General features: G+C 41.9%; 3 protein-coding genes across 6 annotated transcripts in view; 2 read left to right on the forward strand and 1 right to left on the reverse strand.

Moving 5' to 3' along the window:
• The window catches only part of LOC126568757 (DENN domain-containing protein 5B), a 31,242-nt gene extending 17,449 nt beyond the window's left edge, over positions 1-13,793 (reverse strand). For all 3 annotated transcript variants that reach the window (XM_050225363.1, XM_050225361.1, XM_050225362.1), the window contains exon 1: positions 13,521-13,793. In XM_050225363.1, coding sequence (XP_050081320.1) covers positions 13,521-13,779 — 259 coding nt within the window. In that variant the 5' untranslated portion in view covers positions 13,780-13,793. The remainder of the gene's footprint in view (positions 1-13,520) is intronic.
• Positions 1-17,179, forward strand: part of LOC126556214 (glycerol-3-phosphate phosphatase-like) — a 231,494-nt gene extending 214,315 nt beyond the window's left edge. The window contains exons 2-4 of the mRNA XM_050211441.1: positions 16,079-16,104; positions 16,170-16,446; positions 16,514-17,179. Coding sequence (XP_050067398.1) covers positions 16,085-16,104; positions 16,170-16,446; positions 16,514-17,176 — 960 coding nt within the window. The 5' untranslated portion in view covers positions 16,079-16,084 and the 3' untranslated portion in view covers positions 17,177-17,179. The remainder of the gene's footprint in view (positions 1-16,078; positions 16,105-16,169; positions 16,447-16,513) is intronic.
• Positions 1-17,276, forward strand: part of LOC126556345 (signal peptidase complex subunit 3) — a 586,951-nt gene that overhangs the window by 152,684 nt on the left and 416,991 nt on the right. The window lies entirely within an intron of this gene.

Below are 17,276 nucleotides of genomic sequence, written 5' to 3' on the forward strand. Positions count from 1 at the left end.
AATTACTAGATGATATTATTGTAATCGCATCACATGAGGCTGTACGCTACCTTTTAGCACACAGATAAGTGCGCGGGTGACCTGTAGAAACAGGTAGTTTCATCAAAACAAAAAAGAAGAAAATCGATGCTGCACGAATTGTCGTATTGAATTAGTTTTTTTGATATTCAATAATTCAGTTTACGATACTTGTTTTCCACTTTCCCGGCACATAGAACCTCAAAACAAGACCTTGGGTCAAACTCATTGTCCGCGTTTATACCATCTGATGCGATTACAATATCATCTGGTAACTGTACAATAAAAAAAATTTGTTTACCATGCCATCTGAAACCGTTACAAAGTAATCTATCTCAGTCTACCATTTCATCCGAAGTGTTTACCAAAAAATGGTTTTACATTGCCAGCCCTGTATAAGACGAAGAAGTGCTATTCGTTTGCCATTTTTGTCATCCACCAAATCTAACATTAAGAATTTCTACTATTGCAAACACACACACATACGCACACAGTAAAAAATAGCACAACCACAAGACTAGTCGCAGAATATGGCATAGAAACAGTGCAAAAGTGGAAAGGCTTATAAAGGCCACTAGAGAACCCACTCGCACGGTCACGTACTGGCGAAATCAAACACCATAAATCGCACCTCTATTGCTCAGTAGTAGTTGGCCAATGGTCTTTTCGAGCAACGCGACCGAACGATGCTGTCATCAGCAACGCGTAGGTGGTTGGTGGTTGAAATTGGAAAATCAACTCAAAACTGTCCCAAAATAAGCTTTACTAAGGGGAAAGATAAATTAATAGACACTTGGAGAGTAAATATTTATTCACTCGTAGAAATCGCATCAATATGAATATAGTTAAATGCACTTAAGGTATGAATAGAAAGAAAAAAAAAAAGCTGCCACAATGCAAACAAAACGTGCAAACGAAGGAAGAAATGTATAAATCGTTGCCGAAATCCAAGTGTGTCCATCCCTGCCTGTAGTTACGAATTCCGGATACGGAATTAGGGGAGTCATGTGTGTGTCTGTGGTTGATTTTTTTTCCTCCATCACTTTTCTACCTCCTTCGCATTAACGTTCCAATGCGCATCGGGAGCAGACATGTGAATTTTCTTTCCTTAAAAAGTCGGTCACACTGCCGACGTCACTCGGCGTGTGGAAAGATTGGTCATGGGAATTGGGTGAAAAGAGCGCACGAAATTTAAACATTATGGAAAGAAAGAGGGCCACAACGATTGTCACATGATTTTCGTGTGTGTGTGTGTGTGTGCAATTTTCCATACATAATTTGATGGCTTTGAATCAGCCAGTGAAATGGACCATATTTTTATGGCGTTATTTTTGCAAAAAAAAGCCTTTCTCACACCTGCCACGCCATTTGATAGTGGGTAATCAGCAAAATAAACTGTCCATATCGAATGCAACTGATACTTGCGGAAGTTCATTAGCTTCAACTTTCTCTTGCTGCAAAGAAAACGTCCAAACGAAGATGAGATTCATTGCGCGCCACTGCAAATTGAATAAAAAAGCTTCCCTACCTTGCAAAACTGTTCACCCTAGCATGATATACACACACACACCAGAGGTGGAGACATGAAGAAGAGACTTTTTTTCTAATGCAACTGCAACTACGTGCCCATTATACACGTTTATGTTGCTTTGGAATTAAAAAAGGTCTCCCAAAATGCCACTACGATTTAGCAGCAGAAGTTAAGCTTATGTTTGATGCCACAGAAATAAAGTATGCTTTTGGGGGCATAGCGAAGTCTATGCATAAAGACCATAAACAATTGCACATATCCACACAAGCTGTTGGCCCGCGACAACGGTATCAAGACGAAAAACATGACCCTATTCCTTTTGTTGCATGGGAAATATGCACAGGGCACCATACGAACCTTAAAGCACACGTAAGAAAGCGGCGTGGAATTTCAAAGTCCAAGTTTTAATCATTTACAGTGCTTAACCGATGGAACGAACGGTTTAACGCTTGTGGTCTGAAGCTTGAAGCTTGTTAAAATTGTGTCCAGGTACATGACCCTCCCCCACTCACCCCAAAGTGCAATTGCCCCGCTAGAGAGATGCACAAATTCGAGTCACAAACCGTGTCGTGTGCGCTGACCATCCGGTGTGAAAATAATGGTAAATGTACTCTGCACTGTACTGCACTATTGATGCTACTGCACTGCTGCACATCTAGCCAATTTGCAGACAAGTGCAAACGCACACCACAATACGAACCGTGGAGGTGCATTTGTACGGTACAAACGGTGTGTCCACGGTGCTCAAAAACCCCATCCAAGCGAGGGATGGTGTAGGGGGAGGTTCGATGCATACGAATCGTGTTTGGTACCAGTGAAAGTTGGCAATCGAAGCAGAGGTGACCGATGAAGGTAAAAGTGAAATCGAAACTTCAAATGCCAAAGCGGTTGTTCGGTCAACGCGAATGCCAGCTGAGCTGAGTGGATATAAAGTGTTCAAATATTTCAAGGTCGTTACCGTAAAAATACTTTTCCAGGGGAGTGCTGAACTTTGCGTGGGGGTGGTAATAATGGCCGGAAAAAAGCTTATGCTGACCTGGCAGGATGGCATGCGCAGTAGCCCCCGAATATAACACCAGGTGTTGTTGGGCCGGATTTAAATAGCTCCCAGGGTTGTAAAAGGGGCAACAATTTTAAATATTTACTTTCGTACGTAATATTTAGCTTAGCATTTTATTACTTGTTAATTATTTGAATTGCTTTTGTATCAAAATAACAAAAAGGAGTGATATTGAGAAATTGTTGTAGGTTGAGGAAAGGAAAGAGACATAATTTTGACGTTCAAAAAAGAACAAAAATGGTACGATTTAGGGGTTTCAGTAGCGTTGCGAAAATAATAGTGGATAAACAAGACCATCCAAAATCCGCCCTTGAGTTCGTATAAAATTCGTAATTTGCCTTAGTGCTCCCGATGATTCCATTGCTTCCATGCAATTCCAGGACTGCAGATTAATACATTGCTCCAAAAAAATCCCATTGAGATGCGCCGCACTCCTGACTCGGCTGCCTTTCATTGCTTCCATCCTTCTTCATGAAGTCGATGTTCCCCTCTTGCTTTTCTCTACTAACTTTTACGCACCTTCCCGCTGTTTAAGTCACCGCCGTCAATTAGCTTTTGCTAGACGTCGCACGCAGTTTGGTAACAATGATCCACTACTAACGTGCGTCCGTCGCTTCAAGGGCTTTGCCAACTTATTTGACTTTGATTCCTCCCTCGCTGTGTTCCGATACCGTCTTTGGACCCATATTCCATCTATCTGAACCTCTTATCCTCTACCCCATATCGCTTTGTCAACCTATTTATGTTCGAAATCTCATTTCTTGTTCTTCTCCTTCTCATCTATCTATTCCTGCCCCTTCGTTTATAATTTAGATTTAAGATACTTTTTTGTTAAACCAATGGTAGACAAAATAAAATTTACAATTACAATTACAATGAATTACTTCGCAGAGGACTGTGCTAACTTCCGGGCCATCACAATTCTGAATGCTGCCTATAAGATCCTGTCCCGAATACTCTTCTGCAGACTGGAGCCCCTTGCTACAGATTTCGTCAGAAGCTACCAAGCTGGATTTGTTGGAGGCAAATCGACAACCGATCAAATCTTCACTCTACGGCAGATCCTCCAAAAATACCGGGAGCACCAAATCCCTACACACCACCTGTTCATTGACTTCATGGCGGCCTACGATACCATAGATCGGACCGAACTATGGAACAACATGCAGCAGTACGGATTCCCTGGGAAGCTAGTACGGCTGCTAAAGGCCACGGCGTACAACGCGTACAAGCGTACAACCGCTTGAATGGCGAGGCCAACAGAATTGGATTGAACATCAATGCGACGAAGACAAAATACCTGCTTGTCGGAGACTCTGAACGTGATAGAACCCGACTCGGAAGCAGAGTATCGGTTGACGGCGACGATCTCGAGGTGGTAGAGGAGTTCTGCTACCTTGGTACGATCGTAACTTCGGACAACAACGTAAGCAGCGAAATCCGAAGGCGCATTGTTCAGGGGAATCGTGCCTACTACGGACTCCACAAACTCCTGCGATCCAGAAGACTCCAACAACACACGAAATGTACGATTTACATTTTTTACTGACGGAGGACGCCAATGCACTCGGCATTTTCGCACGGCGGGTGCTAAGGACTATCTTTGGCGGTGTGTGCGAGCAGGGCGTGTGGCGAAGGAGAATGAACCACGAGCTAGCTGAGCCGTTTGGCGGTGCTGATATCCTGATGGTAGTCAAAGCCAGAAGGATGATGTCGGACTCATTCCTCACCAGGAAAATGCTCATCAGCGACTAGTTCGGTACGAGGCGTAGAGGAGCACAACGAGTTCGTTGGCTGGATCAAGTGGAGTCTAACTTGTCGGAGATCGGATGTAGCCGTGGATGGAGGGTTGCAGCCCTAGACCGAGTTTTCTGGAAACTAATTGGAGACCTGACCATGTCGACACGACGTGCTCATTCCTGAGCAGGCCAAGAAGAAGAAGAAGACTTCGCTGAGATCCGGAGCAATCCAGTATCATTAGCTCCTTGCAGAAGGGGTTTCATTAAAACGGGACTTCGTCAAATGGATCCCAATCTGACCTATAGTTTCTGAACGTCCTTAGATACTATCTGTACAGCTTACATATTCTGATCTTTATGTGTTAGCAACAGGCGTCACTAAATCATCAATCAATTTTGTTTACTTTCGTAGATAAACCAGTAAACGTTCGTGCCAGTTCTGGACGCCCTTCAAGATTAATTGGACAATTTAAATTAAAACTGGTTCAACGTTCAAGATCAAGTGCATAAAGCACAGATAACCCTAGACAGAACAATTCAAAAATTCAATTTTTGTTTTTGGAAAATGGTAGAATACATACAATGACGGACAACCGATTAGGATTTCATAGCGTAAAAATTAAATTGTGTAGGCTTTTTTAACGAATTGACCTAATTTTTGGCAACTTGAAGTTGTGCATTTTGAGGATACATTTTTATGATTGGGTAAATGATTATTCGGATTTTTACTCTCGTTTTGCCATTCTGAAGAAAATATGACCAAAACTTTTATCAATTTATCAATTTTAAAATTCAAACAATTTTTTATTCTTTTGAGTGTTTTCCAATGCTAGAATTGATGAGCTATTACAATAAAAAGTTAGTTTCTCAAATAAACAAACTTTTTATTATCATAGCTCATCAATTCTTGCAATCAATCAATTGGAAAATACTCAAAAGTGTAAAAAAAATTTGTTTGAATTTTAAAATTGATAAATGCTCTTATAAGTCTTAACCGAGCATACCCGGGAAAAGGCAAAAAACGGGCAGGAAATGGCACGTAAATTTAGTTCAAATACACAGTCATCACATTACGCTGTTGACAATATGGCGCTAGCCGTCATACTTGAAATAAATTTTAAAAAATTGAGCCCTCAAAATTTTAAAGCATTATTTATGATTAAAATAAAGGTCAGTTCCTAGCTCAGATGTTGATAAACATTCTACTTAATTTTGGTAAAGTTATACCCAGTAGAAGTATTTAAAGCTGTAGTTTGAAAATCGCATACAAAAGTGGTCATAATCCATTCCTGTACGGTTAGCTTTGCAGAAGATAACGTTGATAAATCACATGTCGATTTGTGATGTGCATTATGACATATTATGTGCTTGTTATATCATCAACACCTTCGATAATTCAATAATCCCCATCGATAACAGCTCCAACATGGACGAATGAGCTTCAAATCAATCAATCTGACTCTTTGTTAGCTTGACGGTACCGGATTGAATACTAATAAAACGATATTTCTACAGCAAACATAACTGCATGGCATTCCATTCCATCAACAGCAGCAGTAACTGCCCTTTGCTGTGACGCATATTCGGTGTTTTCACGATGCAATGCATGAAGGTAATTCCCTCGCGTACCATCTGCAAGAGGTTCGATTTCTCAAGATTTCTCAACACACAGACGCATCCATCAACCGATCCGTGCTGGACGGATCGTAACACATCTTACATCAACGTTCGCTGTGGCCGCTCAAACCGAAAACTGTTCAATTTTTATGAGCATCCAACACGACGCCTTCTGCAGCCAGTATGGTTAAAATTTGTACACCAATAGCATTGCTCCATACGACCGAATCGGTTCGCCACTAGGTTATGGATGTGCAATCGGTCCATGGTTCGCATTTTGCCTTTACTGTCAGCCGCCGGACACAGAGACAAATCCAGCCAAACTGTTCCTCAACATCGCACACTGATTCTAAATCTCGATGTGCGTTGTAATTTAACGACACACACACACACATCTTAAGTAACAAGCGCCCCTTCGGTACGAGTACGAGTCTCTCTGTGCGTGAGATTATTTTGGGATTTCCCGTCTGCAGTACACAAACATCCGCGAACAACCAAACGAGCAACAATTCTGCTGAAGTAAAGCGATAAATTGCCAATGGTGTGCCGACTCCGACCGTTGATGCTCCCCACGGGGTAGCAATCCGAGGTCCTCAACGGACGAAACCGCTGAATAATGTATGCGTCGTGGCCGGTCACTTGCGTAATACATGGTTGCTCGCTCATCCGGAAGCATTGTAGATCAAATGTAAACATTTGCCCGAGGTTTGTGTGTGTTCTAGCCGATTTCCCGACGGAGTAATGTGCAGTTGGTCAAGGAAATAGCCCAAGGTAGAGGATTTATGAGAGCTCTAGAACCCGGCTTCGCCAGTGAGTAAAAGGGGTTACGGAACACGGCAATACATTTTTGATTACCAAAACTAACCCTATTTTGCTAGACTCGAGTCAAACAATCAGCAAAATTAAGTACTTCAACGCATCTTGTGTGAGATCTTTTCTATTTATTGTTTCTCATCAACCACAAGCAAACAAAGAGCCAATATATTTTGAAAGAACAAACAAACCTATCGCCCCAACCAGACTACTTTACTGAATCACAAATCAAATGCTCGTCTGGGACGATTTATCAAAACTTTTTCACCACTTCCCTGGCACACAAAACTTCCGTTTGGGTCTTAAGCAAGATTTCTAAAGTTGCACTTTATCGCTTGGAAAACAACTCCAAAACCGCAAAGCCCTCTTGCTCGAATAGTTCTCTTCGTAAAACGTAGCGCAATGGAAAATCGATACTTGGCACCAGGATTCCCGCGTTCCTTCTTCGGATGCATGTTGCGACGCGGTTCAACCAGCCGACGGACAGATTGGGCGCCATTTGGTCTGATTTCTTCGCCCACAAACAGCAGCAGCAGATCGTGGGTTGGTTTGGCGACAACCCTTCGACAGTAAATTCTGTGGTGGCATTCTGCTGGACATTTATGCATGCCCTTATAGCGAGATTGTCTAATCAGGGTCTATTTACCGTGACTTCTGCATTATAAACACGCAGAGGTAGCTAACTTCATTCGAAATTGCAGGACCGCACCGTTGTGACTAATACAAATCGTTAGCGTTCAACCAGCGTTGTAATGTTTAACCAGAGAAAGCGGTACATCATAAAGATAAAGTTTATTTTTTGATAACACCATTCGAAGTGAAATAATGAAGCCATTCCACTCTAATGTTTGTGTTGTGAGAGTTCAGCAAACCGGCCGCTGATGTGGGGATTGCTTACTTCTGGAAAAACATCATTAATGTCTGCAGGAAATATGACACTAATATGACATGTCAGATTATCTTCCATAAATTACGTAAAAGTGATCTGTTTGTGTCGTTTATTCATGCATTATCAATGTCAAAATGTGTCCATCCACTAACCGATTTATCCAAGCTTTTTTTTTTTGCTGTCTGCTATTAACACTCACGGTCTGCAATGTTTATCGTCGCGAGTGCTCGCACATCAATACAATGTTTATGTCACATCACTTCAAGTGACTCATCGTGGGCATCGGACTCAAAACTCGTGTACCATCGATTTCACTTTTGGACAAGCGAAAGCGTGATAACGAACGATACTGTCAAGCAATGACGAATTGATAGAAAAATAAAGGAATGTGAAAGAAACGAGGAGCACGGTTTAGCGTACGTTTTAAAATAAAAAAAACTTTATTTTATTTACAATTTACTAGTCAAAAACTCGGTACAACAAGATAAAATCATGGAAACTCTGAGATGCACTTACACTTTAAACTTTTTTTATTCCACTGAAAGCCTAACGCCTAAGATATTTAGTATTTGTAAAAACTAAAGATAGCAATATTTAACATTTTCTTTGCTTGAAATACATTTTCTTCTTAGAAATGGCCAAGAAATGACGCCTTTACCCGTCGGTATAGTTACAATACGTAACAACATTTCTTGTCAGCTGCCATGGGTTTTCAAATCGTTTCTTTGTTCTGGCGAAATGAAAAAGTCGCACAAACGCACGATGTTAAAATACTCATTGTGTGAACTGTCCAGTAATAGAAAAATTAATGAAAATATGTATAAATTTTTAAATATGCAAGCAGTTTCAACCATTGCTTCTCTTATCGCTGCCAACAATCATACTTGTACTAATTCTAATCCAAATTGTCTGGAACGTGCCAATACGTAATGAAGGCCCGATCGTATTTGACCAATAGTTTTTCTTCTTTATGTGCTTGTGTTGAAATTTCAGAATCTGTAATATTTCCATCGCCGATATAATACATACGTCTTCTGGATGCAATCACGTCTGCGCTCCAATCCTTCCTTATGGTGGAGTTTTGAGAATAATCGTAGAAATTCACATCACATTCTCTCCTACATGTTGCTTGGAGGGATTATTGCTTCGCTCCGAAATACTACTGTGTCCGAAAAATAAAGCGGCTTTGCGTTTTTTTTTTTCTTGAATGGTTTTTTTCAATTAAGCCAAATGACATCACCTTTCGAAGTAATCCCCTTCCGATGCAATGCACGATCTCTTCCACCTCTTCTCCCGCCCCTCCAAGCAGGTGGAAAACGCGGATGCTGGGATATCCTTTTTTACAGGGTTTTCACCGGTTTTATTGACACATACAGCACGTTATAGAATCGTTCGAGCATACTATTGACTCGTTCGACACGCTAATGACGTCTTCGGAAGATTGTATTGATTTGATCGGCAGTGCTATTGATAACCCTTGGTTGGCACATTTTTCTCCTGGTGTTCCTGGGATTCAGTAACGAGTTGCCACTTGCCAAATAGCAATTTACCAGCGCTCCAATCGATGACACTTTTGTTTTGGCAGTATGTAAACATCCCGGTTAAAAAATTATATTTTTTAATTGACAGCAGGAGAAAAATGTGTCAACCAAGGGTTGTCAATAGCACTGCCGATCAAATCAATACAATCATCCGAAGACGTCATTAGCGTGTCGAACGAGTCAATAGTATGCTCGAACGATTCTATAACGCGCTGTATGTGTCAATAAAACTAGTGAAAACCCTGTAAGACCTTTTATGCTGAACATTAAACCAGTTCATTTCCCTAGTCAGCTCATCATTGGAATATACCTCAGTAATTTGGTCCCCCTCTAGTGTGGGAGCTATAGCAATGGTGAAGCGGATTCAGAGGACTTTCAATCGCTTTGCCATGCGCAATGTATTTGGCACTTGTGGCTCAGCGTTACCATCGTATCCTGAACACTGTCACTTGCTGGCTCTGGAGCCCTTAGAATCTTGTCGCTCACATGGTCAAGCATACCTTATTGCCTCCCTTCTCCTTAATGCCATTGATTCTCCTTCTTACTCTCATCCACTAATCTGTATATACCCACGCACCGTCTTCGTTCTTGTCCTCCTCTTGCGATTGCATCAAGAATATCTTCAGTTGATGCAAATGATTGTTGTTTTAATTCTCTTTCCAATCTGTTTGATTTCTCCATTTTGTAATTTGGTCTAATTATGACGATAAAATGCCGTATTGTCAATAAAAAAAATGTTACTGAATTTCAAATCAAACCTAATAAATAATAACCGTATACTTATCTTAATACACATTTCATTGGTTGTTTCTTACACCAGCAAAGAAAACCCATAAAACAGAACAAATTAATGGTTTATCCTGTTGTGTTGAAAACCTCGAATATTCAAATTGTTTTAAACAAAATAATCAGAGTATCAGTATTGATATTCATAGACGATATTAGACGATATTTCATATTTTGAATATTTTTATAAGAAATTCATCCGTTGGTTAGATATAATAAGATTTTTTTGAGTATTTTGCATTGAAACACGTTGTTTATCTTTCTACAAACAACCAGTCCAAATGACTGGTCAAGGTTAGAGATGCCCATGACGCAACTAAATACTAATATTAGATTTAATTTTTAATTTTCAAATGCAAAGAAATGAACATCCTATTGAATGTGCAAAAGTCCATGCATCAACATCAGCAGTATTGTTCGATTATAGAAATATAAATTCCCTTCAACCAGTCAAAATGACTGGTCCGGTAGTTCTAGTGTCGATAATGGCAACAGACCTACAGGTTAAGCTTACACAAAAGCAATAATTCTAATATCATTTCAAATACCAACCATCGATTCGGATAATTTAAAAGAACTGCATCGCATTTTGCGAATTGGATTATTTGAAAAAAAACGCAACGCTGGTGTCTCCTTTTCGTATCATATTCGCTTACGATGTTGCGATACGGCAAGCGAATCGTTTGAAAAATAAACTCACATGCTGTTAGCATAATTGAAATTCGTTTGTCTCCTTTACTTGCAGGTGTTCCCAATCGGCTGGTTACCAACAACATCGACGACGTCGGCGAATCTAAATGCCAAACCCCACCGCGGCAGACAGTCACATTGCCGCGTCATGTAACATCGTAAGCAAAATGAACGCTTTTGTTTTTGACTTCTTTTTATTTCATTTTTGTTTGTTTTTGATTATGTGACAGAAAGAAACACTTGCTGTACTGTTGCCAAGAACATAGAGCAGGCCTCTCCCTAGCACTTGAGTTAAAATAAAAATAAAAATTTGTTTACTGCACAAAGAAGCAAATTCATTGCTATTAAGCTCTCGATATTTGTGTGATAATATCTAAAATTCATCAGTTGGTGCATTGTTTGATGTAGTACAAAACAAAACGCTCAAATGGGTACTATGTAACACTTCCCACACATGTCACACTTTTTCAAGACGCATTGTACCTTCCCTCAACATCAGCTACCAGCCCCGCCCCAAACACCGTAACCAACGGCATTATTTCAGCATCCCGCACGAGGTTCAACAGCCGCACGACGACATACATGTCTCGAGAGATCAGTTGAAGAATTAGCTTCAAACTTCAAGGCATCCGCGAGATGGGGGCCAACGTCCAATCCAAGTCCGGCTTTTACCAACTTCTGCTGCCACGCACGCCGAATAGAGTATGGGGGCCACATTCCGGGGGTCATTTGTGCGTTCACACTTACACACACACACACACTGTTGGTCAATAGGTGGCACGGTACGGTTCCCATACCATTAGCAGCGCCAAGTGCTTTTTTTATTAAATCTACCGCCTTAAGAAGAAGTGTCTTGCGCACGTCAGTACACAGAGGCTGCTGCGCTGGTGGTACTCGCAGTACCAATTTGCGTGTTTCAAACCGAAAAGCAAATGAACCATATTGGTGCAGTACGCAAGGTGGGATATTCAATATTGGATTAATGCTTTTGATAAACTTATTTGATCACAGATGGAAAATGTAATTCTCCATAAATGATGTGAATTTTTCTAAAAAAAGAAAGACACAAATGAATGAATGTCAATCTCTTTTTAACAAAGCATCAAATTCAACCTTTTTTCCATTAGCTTAAAAAAAGAGAAACAGATATTAAAAACAAAAACAACCTTGCCACACTGCGAACAAGCACGTGACGAATACCGGAAGTCTCAGTGAAAAATGATAGGGAAACACGGATGGCAAAAAAACATCAAAACACACCCATCTACCTTTTATATCACGTCAACTGTGGGGATTGTTGTTGCTAGTATCACCGTATGCGCTTCACACGAAAGCACCGCGATAAAAGCAATGAATTAGCATTTTAATTTCGCGCACATGGGTCACAAAATCAGCCCTTAAGGAACTCGGTCTACAATTGCGTGCATAAAAGCCCTAACCAAACAGGCAGGCAAGTGTGGATGCACTTACGGATACGCGACTAAAGGAACTGTTCATCCAGTTCAATTGATTTAATTTGGTGTAAAACTTCCTGCTGCTGGGGGGGAGGGCTGTCTAGTAGATGCCGTTGCTGGCTGCTCCATGTGGTCTGGACACTGGGTTCAAGAACACGCCATGCAGGCTTGTGCTTTTACACGGCATTCTGCTTAAGGGGTGCAACGGGACAGTCAATTGAAATTAATTGACAACAATTGATATCGTCCGGGACGCAGAATGCGGGAACCTACCAAGAGGGTAAGTTTTTCCTTTATAACACGAATAGTCACAGAAACATGGATGCAAATCATAAGCATTTTTACTGTTATTCCACAACAAGAATTTAAGACGATTTTTCGATGAAGCTCTGGAGTTTTTATGGAATAATCTAAATATTTCTTACACTCACTCAACGTTTAAGACCTTTCCCTAGGAACAAGACAGGCCAGAATTTGGATGATGGCACAACAGTCACCGAACTTCGGGGGGTTCTGCCGTAAGAAAATCGGCGTCATGATCGCCTTATCATCGGGTCGCCCCGGTCTTTACGGTGTAGTAAGTCAAATATCACTATAATGAATTAGTTTTGGAGATCCAAATGGAAAGAAAAATCGAACTATTCATAGAAAATACAATGCTCCGATGCGGTCTGGTGGTAAAGGCGACCCGTGTAGTAAGGAACGAGTGTCCAACTACGTCGTATAAACAACTCTAGTAAGCCATCCCACAGCCGGGGTAAACTAGTGAGCCGAGAGTCAAGAAGAAACAAGAAGTTCAGTTGTCTGTGTTTGAAGCAATACCGGAATGATATGGTTATAGACATGACTCCTCTTAAAGAACAGTACAGACTCTCCATACCCTACTCCGGATCTCCAAATATCTTAACTAGGATATACTGGGAAATCCAACCTCTTAGGAGAGTGGGGTGTATGATTAAATTGAGTGGGGGTCGAAGCAATCGTCTGTTCTCCATGTTGGCAACGGCTGGTCGTTCCTCTTGAGGCATCCTACGGGACTTTAAACAGCTAGGATGTGTAGGCCCTCTGACGAGACAAGAGTCTGGGACAAAAGGCAAGACAAGCCGCCCTCAATACTACTGCAACGAATAGTAACCACTGCATTTCGAAGCCGAGAAGCAGAAGAATCTAATTTTCTTGTTTGCAGTAGCTGAATTATGAAACATCCTCTACGCTGTTTAAGCGCTGCTTTAGTATGTCGGCAGCCAAAAAGCTACGCCTTCGTTTCAATTGACGAATGAGAAATTTTTTTTTTCTATTATTATTCTATTATTATATTTCTACATGTAAAACATCAAACATCAACATCAAAATATCAACTTTAGACGAAGGATTGATCTTACCTGCAAAAAGGTCTGGCTCAAGTCCGGAATCCAGATCCAGCCCGCAGATGACGAAATAATCTGCAAAGCGTGTAAATTGCTGCTGCACGCTGTCGTTCTGTCCAACCCGTTGGCCACCAGGGCCGGGAGATTCGGTGAGATTTCGGACCGATTCGGTCGACGTTCCGCCATTATTTGTTCCAGCTTCGGATGTTACGTTCCGACCAACACTACCACTACCGTCAGCCATTCCACCGTGGCCGTTAGATTTATCACACATTTTGCAACCACGAATCGAGGGTTTGCTGAGACAAACTGGAAGAAAATTGTGATTTAGGATTTCTATTGCTTATCTTAATTCATGAAAGAAATTTTGGACCGAATGTCGCGATTTCGTTTTTTTGGCACAAATCATAACTTCACCAACACATACTTTCACACATTCACATGCATATTTTCATACAGCGCGATACGATGCTTGAATAACTTTTGCTTTATAAAAAAAACCCCTCAACGCCTCGTTGGTATGCCAAAAATGCCACGCAATTAATTGGCATAATTTTTGCTGATCTTGTCAAATCTCTCTTTCGTGCTCTTTCTCTCTCCTTCTCTCTCTCCCACTGTTATATGATATGACCCCACGCGCATAACCGATGACCGATTTGCGTCGCTATTGGTAAACACAATGTGGCATGGCCAAAGTGCCGTGGCGCGCAGAATCGCGGGAAACCCAAGGGATACAAAGCAAGCGCGCGAGAATGGAACAGTCTGCTGGCTCTCATAAAAATAAGAAGTACGTAAGAGTCCAAGCAAAAGATGCTGGCTGACGCACGCACCACTCGAAAAAACGATTGTATACAATCATGACCTTCCTCTGCTTGTTCAACCAAAACAGATACCCCCCGCGCGTCGATTCCACCATTCTCACTCGTTGTAGCCTCTTCATTGTTTGCTCGATTATCAGCAAACCGCATGTCCCTACTTGAAGGTATGATTTAAATGTTCTTGCCTACTGCAATTCGTTTTAACCCTTCCGATACGTTGCACGTGTCTAGTGTACGGCGGACACCTAAAAGGATAACGATAAGCCAATGAGAAGAAGGTTTGCTAGGAATAGAATTGTTTACATGGGAATCGCGCGCGCGCGCAGACGTGTTTACGACCCCGTGCATAGGACGACCGTGGCCCCAAACTTGCAAAATGCCCCCCTCCATCGTAGTACAGGGAGGCATGACTAGCTGGTAGCAACGAAGCTTTCACCTCGGGTACATGCGTCCGTCCTGCCACAGGAAGTGAAAGGTCGGGGTGGCTCGTGTGGTGTGTTCCCATCGTTAGATTGCACCTAACTGGGCGAATCAATTACAAAAAGGGAATGACGATTTCAATATCTTCTTGGGCCCCACCACCAACCCAGCAGGGAACACGAATTGATTCTACGACGCTTTCTAACGCTTCTTTTTCCTTTCAGCTCGCAGCATCTTCTTCGCCGTTTGGCCTTCACCCTTGGAGCTTGAGCGTGAAGAGAGAAAGACGGAGAGGACACACACCGAGAGCAAAACCAATCGGTGCCAACACACATACACACGTTCACATTCTCACGGGAGGCTCTTTTTTTTATCTGCCCTGCAAAACTTAGGGGATAACATTGGGGCGCGTAGGATTTTTCTTCTTATTTAATAACTCTACACACCCATCACACTTACTTTATACTGCACTGCACGGATTTTTGTAGACGAAGATAAAAAAACGAACGATTGAGGATTTCTTCAAAAACACACGCATATAACACTCACACAACACTGGTGCTTGAGGCTACCAACTGATCTAAGGGCAAAACCCCAAGGCTGTGAGAGGGCTAATGGCTTTTTTGTGAACCTTCGAAAAAAGCATCACACTGTTGGGGGGGTTAGCAAATCACGGCAGGCCACGGTCGATCGAAAGATGCTTCCTGCAGAACAACGCTGCCACTGCATCCATTTTTCACCGTTTCAACACTTTTTCACGATGAACGGCAGGCAAATTGTGGCATGATACACGATTTCTTAAGAACACACAGACAAATATTAAACAGCAGCGGTTGTAGCTATGCCTTTATTTTACAGCTCCATCAGTGAACTTTCATCGGACGTTGCTCACGCACGCAACCCACTCGCGTTGAAAGACAAAGAAAAACAAACTGAAAAAATAAATACACGGATCGGAATCGAGACGGCGAGCCGAACCGAACGCAACGGTGGTTCCGTTTACTGTGGAAGGTTCAGTACTGGCAGAGGGGCAGCGTTTGCGCGATGTCTTTTCTTAGCGCCAGTTGAAAACGATTTAAACAGAAATGGTTAGGTTGCGGGTTTTTACATAATTTATAAACATTGATGGAGTTTGCACTACTAATTTAATACATTTCAAATTGTACTTTAATCATTTTGTAAAATATATTTCAATTGTTTTGATCGAATTTGAACTATTTTGTTGTTGACATTTTTTGCTTGACATTGTTCAATGTCAGGTTTGTTGCACAAATTGGTTTGTTTTCTACTCGACGACGGACGGTCCGTTCTCGTCGAATTATTTTACTCTGGTTCTGTTTTATGTCTATTTTAACACGGTCGTAAGTATTTAGACAATGTTACACGATAATTGTCACCCTTCCCTAATGGGATCCTCTGTTTTTAGCTTCCATTTGTTGTCCAGAATGTCCAAGTACAGTGGAAAACATCTCGGTTCCCTTTCACCGGCTGAGATTAAACAGTGGATCGATTCGTTCGACACGGTGCTCACGGACTGTGATGGTGTTATTTGGGTGGAAAACAATCCACTGCCGGGTGCGCCGGATGTGATTAATCGATTTATCGCAAACGGCAAGAAGCTGTTCTTTGTGACAAACAACTCGACCAAAACTCGACCCGAATTTGTGGAGAAAGCCGTAAAGTTGGGTTTTAATGTTACTATCGTAAGTAACTTTGATGAAATATGTTTGATGAGGGCTATGAAAAAAGTTTTTTTTTTCTACGTTTTAGGATAACATAATTTCAACGGCATACTTAGCCGCCCAGTACCTAAAGAATGTGGGATTCTCAAAAACCGTCTACGTTATCGGTTCGACGGGAATCACCAAAGAGCTGGATGCTGTCGGTATACGGCACATCGGTATCGGTCCCGATACACTGCAGGGCACGCTGGCCGAAACGGTCGCCAGTTTTGTACCGGATCCGGACGTTGGTGCCGTTATCGTAGGGTTTGATGAGCATTTTAGCTTCGTAAAGATGATGAAAGCTGCCTCGTACCTTAACAATCCGGACGTGATTTTTATCGGCACGAACACGGATGAACGTTTCCCGATGCCGGACCGTGTCATTCCCGGCACGGGCAGTATCGTGAAGGCCGTGGTAACGTGTGCCGAGCGAGAACCGATCGTGATGGGCAAACCAAACCCACACATCTGCGAGATCATCCGCAGGGAGTACGATGTGGATCCGGCACGAACGCTTATGATTGGCGACCGGTGCAATACGGACATTTTGCTCGGTAAGAATTGCGACTTTCAGACGCTGCTGGTCGAAACGGGTATACACAATGCCGGGGACATCGAAAAGTATGCGGTATCCAATGATCCACTGCTGAAGGCACAAGTTCCAGACGTGTATCTTGCAAAGTTGGGAGACTTGCTGCCGTATTTGTAGATGGTCTTTGTGTTAGCTTTAAGCTTAAAGTAGACAAAACTATTGTCAAACGATGGTTTTGCGAAAATGCTCTTTTAAAGCGTACCTCAATAAATGTGCT

Source organism: Anopheles maculipalpis, chromosome 2RL, assembly GCF_943734695.1.
Source record: "Anopheles maculipalpis chromosome 2RL, idAnoMacuDA_375_x, whole genome shotgun sequence".
Lineage (NCBI taxonomy): Eukaryota > Metazoa > Arthropoda > Insecta > Diptera > Culicidae > Anopheles > Anopheles maculipalpis.